This window comes from Leptosomus discolor, chromosome Z (genome assembly GCF_034619465.1).
Source record: "Leptosomus discolor isolate bLepDis1 chromosome Z, bLepDis1.hap2, whole genome shotgun sequence".
Lineage (NCBI taxonomy): Eukaryota > Metazoa > Chordata > Aves > Leptosomiformes > Leptosomidae > Leptosomus > Leptosomus discolor.
Window position 1 is genome coordinate 7,762,528 of NC_141419.1, and position 16,806 is coordinate 7,779,333.

Sequence of the window (16,806 nt, forward strand, 5' to 3'; positions counted from 1 at the left end):
GCCCCAACGTCCGGCTGGGGCGCACGGTCCCTTCGGCACAGCCATTGCTGCCACCTCAAACACCCAGACCCGGGGCGTGCCCCACTGCAGAGGCTGCGGGTGCTGTGGGGCGCGCTGGCACTGCAGCCCTCGGGCACAGACCTCTGCCCAGCCGTTGGCCTGCGGTGGAACACTGACGCCTTGGCATGGCAGAGCAGGGTGCTCCAGCAGCCTTTCCCTTCCCTGCTGCGCTCACCGGGCATGGGGCAGCCGGAGGAGGGGAAGAGCACTCACCACAGCTGCGGTGGCCCTTCCAGCGGCCAGGGGCACGCTGCCAGAGCAAACGTGGGAAGCATCCACCCAAAGCACAGCCATGCCCGCTGTCTCTCTGACTCCAAACCAATCCTCAGGTTTTCATCCCATTTTTGGCTGAATTGGGAGGTTCCTTCCTGCTTCCGTGGTTGAGTAAGTGCTGTTCATAAAACCTTTTCCCCTGCAAAAGCTTTCAGACCTAGAGAGAGGAGAGCACTCATCCATCTACTGCTCCGAGGCAGAGTGGACCCCTCTGAGCAAGATGCTCCCGCTCAGCCGACAGCAGGGCATCCCCAGACTCTGGCGTCAGCCCACGGCTGTGGCACACAGCGACGCTCTGCCTGCTTCGCTCCGCAGCCAAGAGACAGCAGTCAGAGCCCAGCACAGCTGCACGGTGAGGCAGGAAGCAGGGAAGAGGCTAAAGCAGCAACAGATGCTTTAGCATCAGTCCTGCACGGGCAGCAGGTCTCTGCCTACGGGCTCAGTCTGTGTGTGGGCAGCAGAGGGCTGCCTGCTGTTGCTCTGGTCTGTAAGCTCCCACCCCACTGCTGGGCTGCAGCACAAAAGGCAGCAAAGGCTGACGGCATCAGCAGGGCAGCCCAAGGGCTCCGCTGCTTGCCCTCTCTTGGCTATGGCGCTCTTCATCAAAGCTTTTTATTTCCTCCTCTGAAATTGTCTTGTCAAGAGAGCCTTAGAAACATTCAGCACCATTTGCTCTCCATTTTAGTGGAGAATTTGTTCTTGTTCACTAACTGTGGCGTCAAGACTCAGTGAACTAACTCTTGAAGGGACGTGGCTGGGAAACAATTTCCTTCAGCATAGCAGATGGGGAAAGTCACCTTCCAGAAGTTGGGTGCTGGGTGTGAGCTGTGCTCTGGTCTCTAAAAATAAAAGCAACAAAAGCTCCTTGTGGGGTTGCTAGAACATGTCAGCTTGTATAAAAATAACCATGGATTTCACCAGTAGGATGCTAGATGGGAAAATGCTGTCAGCTCTGGATTAAGACAGTGCACAAATGTCCATCCACCCTGTTAACCTAATTACCATATGAAATGGCATCATTACAGTTTGACTCGTCTTACAAAACAGTGCCAGGGAGAGCCACATCCACCTAGGCACACCTCTGGTGTCCCAGAAATCCTTGCCATCCCCGGCACAGGGGACGGGAAGCCCTGCTCTCTTGCCACGTGGAACAACTTGTTTGGCAGCAGCCCAGTGATTCCTGCGTCCGACCTGAAACCGCGAGGTTTCAGAGATTTGGTCCAGTTTGGGGCTGGCCGGCTGTCTCCTCCCCGGGGGCGCCAGGTCAGTGCTCTGCACCTCTGCGGCAGGCTGCTTCACACCTGCACGCCTCGGCCATGCATTTGGATCACCTGGGCCCGGAGAGTCTGGATCCCGCTCAGGATGGTCTTCTGGTGCTCCGCCAGTGTGATCCCCAGGCTGAGGACATCTCTGCAAAACGAGCCCCACGTCAGCCATGGAAAACAAGCCCTTAACTGCAAAGTGCCCCGACACTGACTGCTCCCAGGCAAGGGCAGAACAGATTTCAGACTATGGGGCTACTGTGGACCTGCCAGAGTCAGAAATCCCCAACCTGCTGTCCCAGCCAAAGCAACACGGACCCTGACAGGGAATCCAGTGGTAACACGCGCCTGCAGCCTCAAGCATGAGACGGCTGCCAACCCTGCCGCCCTGTGCTGCCTGCCTAACAGCTTGTCAGTAAATTGCATTCGATTTGACTCTGCTTTCTGGAAGGGACAGGCAACACTACTCTTGTCAAACTCCAGGCTTAAACCTCAGCTTCAAAAACCAGCAACAGAGATGCACAACACAGAGCCCAGCCCATGCCAGAAAGCTCTTACAGACACGTTTTGGAAGATCTGTCCTCCTGTTTAGTGACACCTGACTGTAACTGCAAAGCCGAGCTCGCTGACACTGCACCCAGCGACGTGTGGTTATAGCCAGGAAACCAGTTCACTTACTGGGCTGTCATCCTGGCCACCGATTCCAGGTAGCAGTAGCCCGCAGCGGTGAAGTTGTCTTTGTACCTGCCCATTTCTATCGCTTCCAGCCACTCGCCCACAGAGCTGAAAGATGGAAAGGCTGAGAAGGTACGCTCGGTGAGGGGGATGGACGTGTTGTGTGACCTGCCAACAAAATGGGGCAGTGAGGAGGGAGCAGGGCACGGCACGCTGGAGGCGGGAACCAGCAGGCAAAGCAGGACAACAGGCAGCAAAGCAAGAGGGTGGTCACCTGGTGCATGTGGAGCTGGGGCACTTTGGGGGCTCCGGGCTCTGCACCATCTTGCTCAGGATGTTGTGGATGTGCGAGAACTTGGGTCTCTGGCTGCGGTCCTTCTGCCAGCAGTCGAGCATGAGCTGGTGGAGGGGCGGCTGGCAGTTCACCGGGGCGGGCAGACGGAACCCGTCCTCCACAGCCTTCATCACCTGCAGCAGGCAGAGGAGGTGAGGGGACGGGGTGAGGTGCTGCGGTGCAGATCGCAGGCAAACCCCCCTGCTCACACCCTGCCTGGGGAGCAGCGGCAGCTCCTCCACACCCCGTGGAGCCACCTGCACACCGTCAGCAACAGCAACGTCATCATGTACCGCGCGGCCGCCAGGGACTCACGTCCTGGTTGGACATGTCCCAGTAGGGTCTCTCGCCGTAGGACATGACTTCCCACATGACAATGCCGAAGCTCCACACGTCGCTGGCTGGACTGAAGTGATGATACTGGATGGCTTCGGGGGCCGACCACAGCACCAGGCTCTTCCCGCGCTGGATGGGCAGAAGGGGAGAAAGGAGATGTCACACAGCGGGACGTAGCCGATGCACACGATTCCCGGGTGGCCATTCGTCGTGCCCTGCTCGGCATTGCAGGGCAGACACTGAGCAAGCCTGCGTGCCACGTGCAGGTTTAGTACTAAAAGAAAACTTCTGCCTCAATTTGTTTTAAAATGATCATGGAACTGTATGCTACATGGGAGGGTGAGTCCTGAAATGTTAAGAGGAGAGGAGAATGTCTCTGGGAAGAGCTGATGGCATTTTATACATTAATATTTAATGAAAACCATTTCAGAGCTGCACAAACACACAGTTCCTCCACCCTAGCTTGCTCTCCTGTAATTAGCAATCCCCACCTTGGCATCTGCAGAGCCCTCTGGATGCACTAGGGGAAGCAGGTGACAGACACTGCAGCTAATTGTAATTAACAGTGGGGAGACCTTGACCCCAAAGCCACAGCCCTATTACACCACGGTGGGAGAAGCCAGGGCTCCTGCTGGGCTCTCCATCCCCCTCGCTCAGCAGGCTGCTCCACACCCAGCAGCACACCAGCACCAGGGCTACTCTGCTCCCAAGCTTCGCAGGACGACTGAGCTACAGCTCTGCAGGCAACGCTCACCTTTCCAGCAAGGGGGCTCTCACTTTGCCAGGGGCTCTTTGGGACGGTGGTGCTCTCCCTATGGGGCACACAGGGCGTGCCTCCCTGCAGCTAGTGGTAACAGCTGAAAAAGTTGTCTGAGACTCTTTCTGCCACCAGCCTGCTCAGAGCTGGCATACGGCTGCAGCTCCTGGCAGAGCGTGGGCCAAACCCTGCAAACGGGCTCTTCCCCCTGGGACAGCCATACCCTGCACTGGGACACAGGCACCAGGTCCCTGCATCCAGCGCACATCAGCTGCTGCCTCCTTGGCGCTGCCCCATGCTCCCTGCAAGCAGAAAGTCCTCATTTGATTGAGGAATCAATGCTCTTTAAAATATTAATGCCCGGCTAATGTGATGCACTAACAGCCCCAGCTGATACAGGCTGGCTGCGGCATGCCGAATGAAATACCTATTATCGCTCTGCGGTTAAAAATGCACTGATGCACCCTCAAGTGAAACGTGCTGAAGCGGCATCTGAACAAGCAGGGGGGGAGAGCCGGCTCCAGTGAGGGGCTGCAGGGCCTCAGGGGCCCCCGGGGTGCAGGGCAGCGCCCCAGCTCCACGCCCAAGGGCTCCCAGGGAGCTTCTCCAAGGCATTCAGGAGATGCACAGCCAGAAGAGCTGACGAGGCACGAGTGTGACTCAAGCAGGACTTAAATTCTTAATTGAAAACCATGAATTTCATTACCAGTGATAAAACAGACATAAGGGACGCTGAGGCTGCCAGGGCTGCCTCCAGCCACCCGCCGCCGCTCTGCCAGTTCACAGACATGCGGCAGGGCTGCGGCCAGAGGAAGAGCGGTGCCGGATGGCTGCTGTGCCGTTCCCTGGCTAAATGCATCTGATTTCTAGTTAAGAAGCTGTTAAGAGGCAGAGCCTGCATTCATAGGTAAGGAAGGAAACGGGAGCCTAGGAAAAGTACTGCTTCTCAAGTAGGACTGCTATGTGCCTTATTAACTCCACCTGTGGAAGCTGGCTGGCTTTGGATTTGATCCTTACTCAGTATCCAGAGCAGGCGGCAGACCCCTCCAGTGACGCCAGGACCCAGTCCAAGCATTCCTGGCCATGGCTGTGCATTGCAGCCAGGGAAATCCACCTCTGCGGAGGTTTTGTAGCCGTTCTGTCAGCATTTTGCTTTTGGGGAATGTTGACAATAAATTTGGAAACGCGGCTTACCATAGTGGAGAAGATGGTTTCCATCTTATCTTCTTGTGGCCGTCCAAAACCAGTTATTTTGCAAGCCAGGCTGCTGTTCACAAGGACTTTGTGGGCAGCAAGGCTTTTATGTATGTAACCCATCTCTGCCAGGTACTTCATGCCAGAGGCAATCCCCTGCAACATGCAAACAAGCTGGGTGGCTGTGAACTGTCCCTCGTGTTTCTGTAAAAAAAGATGAGGAAAAGCCAAAGGTGTGTAATGCCCCATTCAAGGGGGCACTGCCAGCAGGGTCTGAGGAGGTGGCAGACCCCAGCCGTTACCACCAGCTCCCACAGCACTCACCCTGAGAAAAGAGTCCAGCACTCCATTCCCCATGTACTCCATCACTATCATCATGGTACTCCCTGCACGGACAGACAAGGAGCACCGCGTGAGTCCTGCCCGCTGCTCAGGCAGTTCTAACACTGCAGGCGTCAGAAATCCGGGTGCTAACCTCAGCACTGCCTGGTTCTTAAGGGAGACAAGGACTTTATCTCAGAAGACAGTTTGCAACAAGCAGTGGGTCCAAGGCTTTCCTGTCGTTCCCAGCTGGGAACCCACTGGCTCCCAATATCAGATGCTCCTTTCATCAGGACACTGAACCACATCACAAAGGAGGACAGCACTACTCAGTGAAAGCAAAAGCAACCAGCTCAGCAAAAGACTCAAGACAGAAATACTTCCTTATCCAATAGAAAGGCTATTTAAATCAGCATATGTGCTCACGTTTCTTTGGATTTACATGAACATCCATTTAACTACAGCATCCGCAGACTAGTTCAGCGTACACAATCCCACGAGAGCCGGGAGCAGTCAGAGCCATCTGTTTTACTGACAGAACATCACTTCAACTTGCTTTTATTAAGAGTGCACAGTTTTGCTGCTAAGCCAGTCCTGCTACCTGGATTTATTAATCTAGCTCTAAGCATTTTATTAATCATCAGAATGGTAAAATAGCTAATACATGAGGAGGAAACCCCTGATCTCCACAGAGCAACAGTATTGCACCTCCAGCACCAGGTCACTGTTCCACAGCAACAGCTTAACCACAGGAGCCGTCCTCCACCACGTGTGGCTCAGGCCACCCTGTGTTGCACAGCCCAGGACCCCCCTCACCTCTGGTGATGACCCCCTCCAGGCGGATGACGTTGGAGTGATCGAACTGGCCCATGGTGCACGCCTCAGCCAGGAAGGAGCGCTGGTGCTTCTCTGAGCACCCTGCCCGCAGGGTCTGGATCGCCACCGGCAGCTCGCGCTTGCTGGGCAGCTTCAGGCACCCTTGGCAGATTTCTCCGAACTCCCCTGCACAGGAGAGAGAAGAGTTAAAGAGCACTCGCGGCCACAGCGGGACACCCCTCACAGCTTCCCCCCAGCGGACACTTTCTTTGCTTTGTGATCATAAAGGGCATTCCCGTAGCATGAGTGATGTTTCTTGCTGTGTAGACAAGCAAGATTTTCCCATTGTTAATCAGAGGATTGGCCAATCCCTAAACTCAGAAACGCAGGGAACCCTGCATGGCTGCAAGGTTCCCCCACAGAGTCTGTTTTACCATCTTCCTCCACCTTTGCTGAACATACAACCCTCCACACAAGTTTAGCATCAGCTAAAACCATGTGATAATGCAATGGAATTTCTCCCTCCTCTTCCTACACCTCTAAGACATTCTCTCCACACTCTGCTCAAGCGCATATTGTGCTTTTTCCCACAAAAAGATGACGAACTCCCAGCCACCGAGTTCACACACCCTGGGCCTGGCCCATTCTGCTTTCCAGCTCGGCACATGCAGGGTCTGCTTCTCACAGCACAGAGCAGGACAGGGCCAGGAGGGTTTCTGCAGTCTTTGGGGCAGAACATCCCACTCTGCACAGTCATGCGCTTGACAACAGGAGCTACCAAATTCATAACATAAAAGGCCAATACTGGCTTTACAGCAAGAAATGTGTAGCTATGAAAAGCTTTATCGATTTGAAAGCCAAGTACTTGTTAGGTCAGCAGCAAGACAAACACACTCCCAAATTCCTTATATTTAAATGTATTCCTGACTAATTTTTCTTCATTTTTCAAATACCAATTCGCTTCTCAAAGGTGTGGGATTAGTCTCAGCTGCTCCACTCAGCAGCTACAAAGATAATTTCCTCCTCTTCTCAGTGTCCTCTTCCCTTCAACACTGTCCTTTAAGCTGGTGGGCAAGCCCTTCCCTCTTCCCTTCCTCCACCTCTTTTTTTCTGCAGTGGAATTTATCTTTAGGAAAAGAAATGACAAAGAATAATCATGTTTCCCATGTTCTGGCACACATTAGCGATTAAGGCTCTAGGGCCCAGTGAGGGGATTTTAATTTGCTTTTAAGTTTTAGGCAGTGAAGTTGACGAAAATCAATAAATCATTAAGTTCACATATTTATAAATAGTTTTCATGCTGCTGTCAAACTGCCCAGATGCAGATAATTGCTGATGCTTTCTGGTCCGTGCCTCACTGTTGGCTGTACTTAGTGCCTCAGAAAAACAAACGGGAATGCGAAATCAAGCTCCCGAACAAGATACTCACCAGCCCCACTCCCATCTGCCCGCTGCAAGCACGCACCTCCCGAGACACGAGCAGAGGTCCGCGGCACTGACGGTGCCTTGGGAGACGCCGGCAAGGCGGGCAGAGCCCACGGGCAGCAACGGGAGGGCAGCACGCACCCACAGCACCGCGGCTCAGGCAGGACCGTGGCAGCAATGTCACGGCACCACCGTGCCCCTGCGTGCCAGGGGTGAGAGGGGAGAGCTCCAGCTGGGCACAGGCACAGCCCACGGCATGGCCACGGCTGCAGAGGGGGCAGTGAGGAAGAACTTGCCTGTCCCAATGATCCTCTCAATTTTAATACTAGCATTATCCAGCTCTTTGGCAAAGAGGTGCACAGCCTGCATGGGGTCTTCGCAAGTGTCAGGGTCGATGTACGTCCTCCTGGTTGGTATTTTAACTGCAGGAAAGGCAGAAAGGGCGCATGAGAAAGGTTCGGCAGAGCTCCCGCCCACCTGGCCCAGGAAACACCCTCGCAGGTTATCCATCTCCAGGTCTGCCGGCAGACTAACTTGCCACCTTTTTATAAGAAAAGCAAAAGACTCGACTTTAAGGTTGCTAGGAAATTTCTTGTGGGATTAAACAAATCTGACCGCTCTGCTCCACTGCCACAGCCCCTGGCTTAAAGGAGAGCAGCTCCTTCACCCTACTGCAGCTCCCTCCCAGACTGAGCCTATCTGCCACCCGTGCTAGTCCTCGAGTATCCAAATCGTCTCCGTTCCCAAGACCTCTAGGAGAGGTAATTATAATAACAAACAACAGCCATGTTCCATGTCCCCTCGATTAGCAGCACGGGCAGCAAAATACCTCCCACAGGCACCTACCATCTGCTGCACAGCGAGTGACCCTGCCCGGGAGCACGTCCAGGAGAACAGCGTGGAACGAGGCTGACCCGCTCACAGGAGCCCTTGCAAAGCTCCGGATGGGAAACAGCCACCCGCTGGCCGGGGCTTCCTCAAAACCCTAATTCACATTTTCTGAAAACAAACAGCCAGAACAACGGCCAAAGCACATCAGCTCTGTTGCTTGCCAGGCACCCGCTAGGGTGCTACCGCATCTCCTCCTCTCCCAAGGGATGGCAAAGAGGACGATGGATGTCTTGCACAAGCTGCTTGACCTGTCCAGGACCAGCACGTGGACAAACAGCAGAGCCAGACTGCTCCGGGAAGGGATTGCATGACGCAAGGCTTCCCGTACACCTTGGCTCCATTCACCTCCCAAGACCAGGCGGTTGCTGCACTCCCCTCACCCTGTACAGAAAACCTTTGGCAAACTCCCAACGGCAGCTCAGCAGCACGAGGCCCTCCAAAGCCAGGTGAAACAGTCAAGCTGCACCCGAGAAGCACGCAGGCTCTGCTGCTTCTGAAATGCTTTGGGGAGCAGAAAAGCATGTGTGCGCTTCACGGGCATATGCCAGGAATCAAATAAACTCATCAATTCTGACATTTGAATTTCCTTTGACAACTTGTCTGTAAAATTATTGCTGCTCAATAATCAAGGGTAGCCTCAGAAAACAAAGCTATATTCTCATGTAGCCATTTGTGAAAAGCTGATGGAATAATTCATACACCCCATGGAAAGCTGAAAGCATCCCCATTTCCTTCAGCATGGCAGTGATCTGTGTGAAAGACGGACAGTGGCTTACAAAGCTGTCAAGTCCACTGTCCCCAGAGAGCCTCGCTGTGCTGATCCCCTGCTCTGGGATAATGTGGGATGACACCACTTCAAAAGCAAGAACTCAGGGCTGCTTTGTCAGGAGCTGGGTTAGTAACAGCAATAAATACAGGGATCCCCACACAGTCATACCAGCCACAGTGGCCAGGCTTCACTTACAATGGAAGTACAGCTCCTCGTCCCCATCCTGGCTGGCTTTGCTGTACCCACACTGTCTGCAACGAGAACGAAGATGCACACCATTACCTGGGCAGCAGCCTCTCGCTGGGTATAAAAGCCTCGAGTCGCAGTGCTCAGGAACAGAGTCCAGCCCCATGGCACGAGGAGCCAGCAGGCAGCTCAACCCAGCGCTCCCTGGGCTCCTGAGAGCCGCTCCTGTTGGGGCTTTGCCTCGGTCCTTGTCCCCTGCCCCAGCCCCAAACCCCCCTGCTCCATGCCCCAGCCCCGCTCACCTCCTCCAGACCATCACGCCGATCACCACAGACACCAGCACCGTCAGCCCCGCAATGGCCACCACCGCGATGATGAGGACAGGGTTCTGCTCACTGGAGGCCACCGTCACTGCGGGAGGGAAGGAGAGCAGGTCAGCCACACGTCCCGGGGCAGGTCCGAGGCATGGGGCAGCCCCAGCCATTCCTCCCAGTGCTGGCCTGCGTCTTCCAGCAAGGCTGTGGGACAATTCACCCACAGCACCAGGCTACTGTTCACCAGCCTCACAGCAATTCACATTCCGGTTCAGTTTTAAAAGCTCGAGCTGGTGCAACCAGACCAACGCACCGGGCAGCGCTGCAGGTACAGGCAGAGCAACCCCAGCGCTGCCACGCCAGGCTCCTGGTTTTGTTAATCAGCACTGAGGAAAATTTCCTGTTTATCAGAGGGACATATTAAAATTTATGGCTTACAAATAGTTTTCCTTCTCACATTAATCCCTTCCCTTCCTCCTTTTGCAAACAGGGGTGTTAGAAAGCTACATTCTATATAAAATTTTTATTGGTTTCAATTCATTCTGAAAATGTCTTCTGTGTGGCAAATGGATGCAATTTAAAGCCCTGTTAAACACAATCTGTGAGAGTCGTACTGAGCCAGCCATCTCAGGGCTTTCATTTCCAGCCAGGGTGGGTTATTAAGCTGAAGCCCTACCATCTCTCCAAGCCCTCTTTTAGTCAGTGAAATAAGATGCTTCTGGACTATGGTTATGAATGGAAACCGTGAAAAGGAAAAGCCCCAGCAAATAACACTGATGCTGGCTGACCTTATCCAGCCAAGCGGCTAACAAGCCAAGCGCCTCATGAGCCAGGATGGCAGTGGGGGTGAGCAGTCAGCTCCCATCTGGGGCATGCATCCAAGGCCAGCTGATCTCCAGGCTGGCCTTGCCTCCTCTGCTGCAGCCTGCGCAGCCAGCCACCCCCTCTCTGCGGTGCCCGCTGGGGGCTACACAGCTTCGCAGACCTGGGCAGGATCTTGCCCTTGGCAGTTACACCAGCAGGGACCGACACTCGCTCCCTTCCAGCGCCTGTTTGGTGGCCCCACAAAAGGGACGTGGTGAGATCTGTTCCAGCACCAACATCACGCCAAGGCGAAACAGCCCCCAGCCACTCTGGCTCTGCTAAGTGCCGCCTTGGGCAATCTCAGTCGAAGGGCAGAGGCTCTGTCCCCAGCCCCTGTGCCAGAGAAGAGCCAGAGACTGGCTGCCTTCACTGATGCTGCACTAACAGCGAGGACAGACATCCCCAGGACAAGCTGACCAGCAGTAGCAACCTTGTTAAATGCAATTAGAAGCGAGTCCTGGGAAGTACCTGCTCTTAGACCCGGAGCAGCAGAACAAGAGGAACACATGCTGCTCCACAAAACCAAGAGCACCTGGGGCAGGAGCAGCAGCAGTTCCACACTCAGCTCAAAGAGCCTCATGTCTGCAGGTGTGAGCATAAGAGACAACGAGCCTTGCCAAGACTTACACTCTTCCAGCGTCTCCACTTCAATACTAGGGCTGTAGTTTCCATAGTCAGGTGAGGAAGACGTCCGGATTTGGAAAATATACAGAGTGCCAGGCTTCAGGTTATTGACCGTCACGGCCGTTGATGTGGTTTTCACAGTTGAGTAACTTTGATCTCTCTGATCCTGTGAAATAATGAGATACCCAAGATCTAGCTGGGCTGACAGCTGTGCCACGAAGCAGACGCAGCACAGCTGTATCTTCGCCTCGCCTCTGGGTCCCATCAGGACAGCCTATCTAAACATAAAACCTTCAGCAGAAGGAATACATTTACTAGATGTCTCATTAACAGAAATTACATGTAAAGGTCACATGAAACGGCAGACGGAGTCAGATGATGCGCTATGAAGACAGGTGGAGGACAGGGTGGTGGAGAGCAGCTGTGCCACCCGTGTGGCTCCTTCCCTCTTGCCTGGGCTTGGCTGCTGGCACCACCCAGCCCCTCCCCACTCCCCTGCTCGAGTCCTGGAGTAAATGCATGTGTATTCGCACACACTGAGTAATCAAAGCTGGCAGGGCAAGTGGGCTTGCCAACAGTCCTGGTCCCCAGGACTTTATTCACTTGCCCAGTGACCTACAGATCCCTGCTTCAGCTAAGGGAGAGCGTGACGAGCAGCCCCCCTCCTGCAGCCACTGCGGGAGGCGGTGAAGGCAGGGTGGGCTCTGCCCAGACAGACGGCCAGTGGAACTGCTGGGCGACTCGTGCCACCTTCACATGCCTCAGCAGCAGGTCCCCGTGCTTCTGCCCGTGGTTTGCAAAGCAAAACAAGCCCCAGCCCTCCCGTGAGCTCCCACAAAACTTCCCATGCTACTGTGGAGCCGCCATCAGAGACGGCACTCTCAGCCATGTTGGTACTTCCAAACAAACTCCCTGGCAAGAAGATGAGGCTGGTGCTGTCGCAGTCCCAGACTGGGGTTATCTGAGGCCATTTTCCACGAAGAGCGGGGCTGGGCCACGTCCTGTGGCCTCAGCATCAGCCTCTCTTACACCCCACACACGCACGCTGCACCCTCGTCACGCCGGGGACCAGCCCCAACGAGCATCCCAGCCCTGCAATCTGGCACGGGCACAGGCAGCAGCCATTCATCATGCTGCTCCCAGTGCCGGGGACATTGCTGTGGAATTTATTTTCCATTTGATACGCTTTTCCCCTTGAATCTCCATAGTTAAAGTACGGCTTTAAAAGCAAAGATTAGGAACTAAGTTGATTTTCATGTCAGCATCAAGAGCCTCATTTCAGTGAATAATTGCTAGATCACAGTTTGAATTCCCTACCCAAGCAGGATATTTCCTCATTTTGCATACCCTGAGTATCTTGTCGCTGCAGCCCATTTGCACAGGAATCACCACCTCGGGCTTCAGCGTTTTGTCCTCACCCACAGATTCCTCCTTCCAATCTATCAGATACTGAAAATCACATTAATATGAATCAGCTTCAAGGTAGCTTGTTTCTAAATACAGAACACCAACATGTCACCTGCACAGTTTGCTTGACATGTAATCAGTTTCATAACGAGCCTGAGCACACGCAGATAAGGTAATTTGCGGAACTGTGTCATAAACTGCATTATTTTGATTTAGAGCATTGTCCCTGCTCTCTGCCCACCAGTATTTCTTCTAAAATTCAAATAACAGCTGTCAAATAACAGCTATTTTTAAAATTAAGAAACTGTCATAAAAATGTTTGCTTGTGTCCCCTCCTGTGCGGAAGACCACTCACAGCTCACCAAATTCAGGGGTTCGGTGGCAGTCAGTCCTAAACCAGTGAAGACTACAAGGTCCAACACTTTCCCAGAGAGCAGGCTATGAACATAGGTGGCATCTCATCAAAGATTTAGAAATCCAGTATGGTTTAGCAGACCCTGGTTAGCTGGCTAATGACAAGCACCCAAACCTCAGATTTCCAATGTCCTTGAAAAAAGCCATCCAATGCACACACAAAAAAAAAAGATAATGAATGAAAATTATTAGCTTTACTCTTTCTCCCAGTGACATGTCAACATTAGGGCTGGATCAAATCTTGCTGCACAGATGGGGGGAAAAACCCACTAACTAACATATACTCTACAAATGACCCAAATTTCCTAAAACTTGCATAAGCAGATTACATAATGCTGTTGGAGAGCAAAAGACCTTATTTGAAGCACTCCTCTTACTTTCAGGTGCCGGTAAAATCTTCTCAACAGCACCGTTGACAGACACGCACTCCCTCCCTTTCCCACCACTCAACTGTCACACAGGGGGTGGCTGACTCTGAGCGGGAGCGGTGGCACACGCAGCACGGTGGGGGGCACACGCAGCACGGAAGGTGGGCAGGGGGCACCCCTGTCTGGCGAGGAAAGTACCCAGGAGTCGGCTGGGGAGGGCTGGGGCACAACCGAGAGCCAAAGCCAGTCCCCAGAGCCTACCTTCTCGTAGTACTTGACCTCGTACTCAGTGCCGTTGGCGGGCGGGAAGCCCGGCTCCTGCCACGACAAGGAGACGCTCTTCTGCTCAACTTTATCCGTGCGGATGGCAGTGACAGGAGTTGGCGCTGAAAAAGCAGAGAGGAAAGCAGCAGGTGACGGTGGTGTTGCCGATGGCAGAGCATCCCCCCTGCTCCACACCCTCCCCATTGCCAGCAGCACCCAAACCCCCCTGGCACTGGCCCAGCGCAGCCTGGCTGGACTAGAGCAGAGCCCCAGGGACACAGGCAGTGACACGGTGTGCCACCATGCTTTGGTTGCTTTCGTTCTGAATTGCCAAGTAAGTGCAACCAGATCACACGTTACAAGGAATTTTATCTCTGTCCTCACATTCATCCTGGCTGCGAGACCCACATCAGCACGAATGTCTTCGGTTGCAGTGACTCCGTTTCTGCATCTGCCCTGAAGAGCGTGCTGTGCAGATACCAGTTCCCTCTCTCTGAATCAGGACTGAAATAGGGCAAACTGCAAGCCGGTGATCATCCAACGGGATGAAGATGGCAGTAAAAATACAACAGCTTTGTAATCTGTGAGCAGATAGGAACATTCTGCCTGAATACAAGCAAAAACTCCTAATTGCACCCTCTGCCAATGGTGCCGCAGAGGGGTCTGAGTGCTGCATAAAGTTTGTCCTCTGAAAGTGCTGCTAACAGTTTCTGAGAAATGCAACATACAATCTTTGAGCAGGAGGGCTTGTAGGATGTACCAAGGCTTCTCCAGCCGCCCTGGCACAGGCTCTGCCCCACGCCACCCCAGACAGTGGGGAAGACGGGAGAGCTGCCTGCCCTACCCACTGCAAGCACACAGCCTGTGCCCCAGAGCTGGCTATGTATTTCTAGTTAGCACATGCTCCCTGGCACCTGTGCTCCCGTTTAGTTCACCTCACTACGCAAGAGGCACTTGCCAACGTTCCCATTTTAACCAGGTTTGGCTCCAAATGAACTGACTTCTCCAGCACGCGGCAGGCAGCTCGCTGTCCCCAGCCATCTGCAGGCTCTCTGCCAGATGCTGACATCTCTGCCGTTTGCAGCAGCAGAGGAGGATCTGCCTGCTTTGCCCCGCTGTGGTCATCTCCACTTCCCCAGAGCCTCCTCTGCACCATCTCCTCCTCTGACCACCTTCTCCTGCCTTCAAGCGGCCAAGCTGAGCCCGGTGCCATACAGCTCCCGCAGCTGACAGGCAGCAGCACTGCCTGCACCAGGCTCCCCACCGGCAGGCAGCATCCCAGCAGCTCTTCCGAAAGCCTCTGCCTCCCGTGCCAGCAGAAAGCCAGCTGGACCTGTCAGATTGTTTGCAGCATCTCTGGAGCCAGCCTAGGACACGGCAACCCCCGACTGCCCAGAGCAAGGCACCAGTGGCTCGGATACAATGATCTGCCCACGGCCAGGGCACTCACCAGCCAGAGCAGCAAGGAAGCGGTGCTTGGGTCATGCTAGGACATTGGTGTCTTTGCTGCAAAGGTGCTATTCAAGACTGACACTAAATATTCCAGTAGAGAAAAAACTTTGTACCCGGTGCCTTGATAAAAGCTTCTATTGGAGCCCCTTGTTCTGCTTCGGATTGATTAGAGAAAAAAATCAAGATTGATTAGAAAAACTGACCTCCCCAGTGGCTGAACACATCAAGTAAGGTCTTCACAGCTCTCCTGGTGCAGTGCCACAACCTGTCCTGGTCAGGGGGCAGAAAGTCTCCTCTCTGGCAGAGAACAGGGAATGGCAGAAAAGCCTCCCGCAGCTGTGGCTCTGGGCTGTCCAGCCTGCCCTCATCAGCCATCAGCCTGGCTGCAACGGGAAGGCACGGTGCCGGCACAAGGAAGGCTGGTCCCTGGATCGCCCCGGAAAGCACCAGGGGCCAGAACACAGCAGGGTGACGGGGCTGCCGTGACTGATTCACCCGTTTACACCAGCGGCCCTGCAGCAGGCACAGCAAAAGCCGCAGGGGGAAATGGGCTGTTTCTAGCTTGTCCTGCTTCTCCATCAGATCAGGACGTTTGCTGGACCCTGAACATCCCACAGAGACGCCTGTGGAGAGGAGCAAGTCCCTGGAGAGTAAACTTAAGTATCGTGAAATTTTGTATTTATTACTTAGCTCATTAATCTTTGCTGAAGAAAAAAAATCCTCCTGATGTTTTATTCATGATGATTTGCTCCTTGACTCCAAGTCCCTTCAGCTTCTGCTGAAAGGGCAAGAGGATCCGAAGGGCAGCCAGGAGCCCCCGCCCTGAACACCTCTGCCTCTATCAGGCTGAGTGTCATTGGACCTTTTTAAACATAATTCTCTGAGTAAATAGACTGACCCCAGAGCTGACCCTTAAGGGGATATGGAATTGTCCACGTGTCAAGAAGGGGGAGCAAGCTCACCCTGGCAGGAAGGTTATTAACGCTCCCACACAACCCCGGGGGGCTGCACCATGAACCTATGGCACAAACGTGTGCCGAGGCCTGCCTCCCTCTCGGGGATCAGGACAAAAGGCAGGACTCAGAGGCCTTCACAGGCACCCGCGGAGCCAACCTCCCCTGCCCACGGCAGCCTGAGGAGCACCTCACAGCTTTCAGACCTCCTGCGCTTCTTGCACGAGGGAGCCTGCGGCTCCTGCTGCACAGCACCTGCGGTGCTGCCATCCTCCTCAGCCGGGCAGCGCACGGGAAAGGGCCAGCACCAGCAGCACCCACGCGTGGCAAATGTTCCCTTCCTCTGCCAGAGACCCTGGACACACCAACACCGGCTGGAAGCCCTGTGCCCTCTTGCGGCACTTCAAACCCCAATAATGAGTATGACTGAATTCGCACCAGTTTGTCACGCTTTTGCTCCAAACCTTGCAAATTGCTCCATATTCCCACTTCATCAGGGCCAGGTTTAAGCTAGCACAGGCTGTAACATGACATTTGCTGTTGGGGCGGAGTGGTCAGAATGATTTTCATACATAAGAAGTGGTTCAATAAGACGAAAAAAAAAAGATAAATAATTCTCGACTTGCTTCACCATTCTCACAAACACACACTGACCCACATGCACAAACAGAAACGCACACAGGCACGCTTGCAGCTCTCATCACTGGGACAGCAGGGCAATCCCCAGCACGAGCCTGTGGCCTCTGCACAAGCGCACGTCACTGCATGTTTCACGAAACGACAAGTGATACGGGTGGCTGAGGCCAGCCCGACGCTTAACTTGGGTTGTAAATTAAGTTAAGTGCTC

At 53.9% G+C, this 16,806-nt stretch overlaps 1 protein-coding gene across 4 annotated transcripts in view; it reads right to left on the reverse strand.

The window, feature by feature from the left end:
- Nucleotides 1–1,628: 1,628 nt before the first annotated feature.
- Nucleotides 1,629–16,806, reverse strand: part of EPHA10 (EPH receptor A10) — a 39,819-nt gene continuing 24,641 nt past the window's right edge. Inside the window, exons 6-17 of one of the 4 annotated variants that reach the window (XM_086480499.1) lie at nucleotides 13,552–13,676; nucleotides 11,105–11,267; nucleotides 9,602–9,710; nucleotides 9,309–9,364; nucleotides 7,750–7,875; nucleotides 6,029–6,214; nucleotides 5,216–5,277; nucleotides 4,892–5,095; nucleotides 2,920–3,069; nucleotides 2,545–2,738; nucleotides 2,274–2,438; nucleotides 1,629–1,743 (exon numbers count right to left, since the gene is read on the reverse strand). In XM_086480499.1, coding sequence (XP_086336625.1) covers nucleotides 1,629–1,743; nucleotides 2,274–2,438; nucleotides 2,545–2,738; nucleotides 2,920–3,069; nucleotides 4,892–5,095; nucleotides 5,216–5,277; nucleotides 6,029–6,214; nucleotides 7,750–7,875; nucleotides 9,309–9,364; nucleotides 9,602–9,710; nucleotides 11,105–11,267; nucleotides 13,552–13,676 — 1,655 coding nt within the window. Of the gene's footprint in view, nucleotides 1,744–2,273; nucleotides 2,439–2,544; nucleotides 2,739–2,919; nucleotides 3,070–4,882; nucleotides 5,096–5,215; nucleotides 5,278–6,028; nucleotides 6,215–7,749; nucleotides 7,876–9,304; nucleotides 9,365–9,601; nucleotides 9,711–11,089; nucleotides 11,268–13,551; nucleotides 13,677–16,806 lie in introns of all 4 variants that reach the window. The other 3 variants (XM_086480500.1, XM_086480501.1, XM_086480502.1) reach the window with 3 other exon arrangements.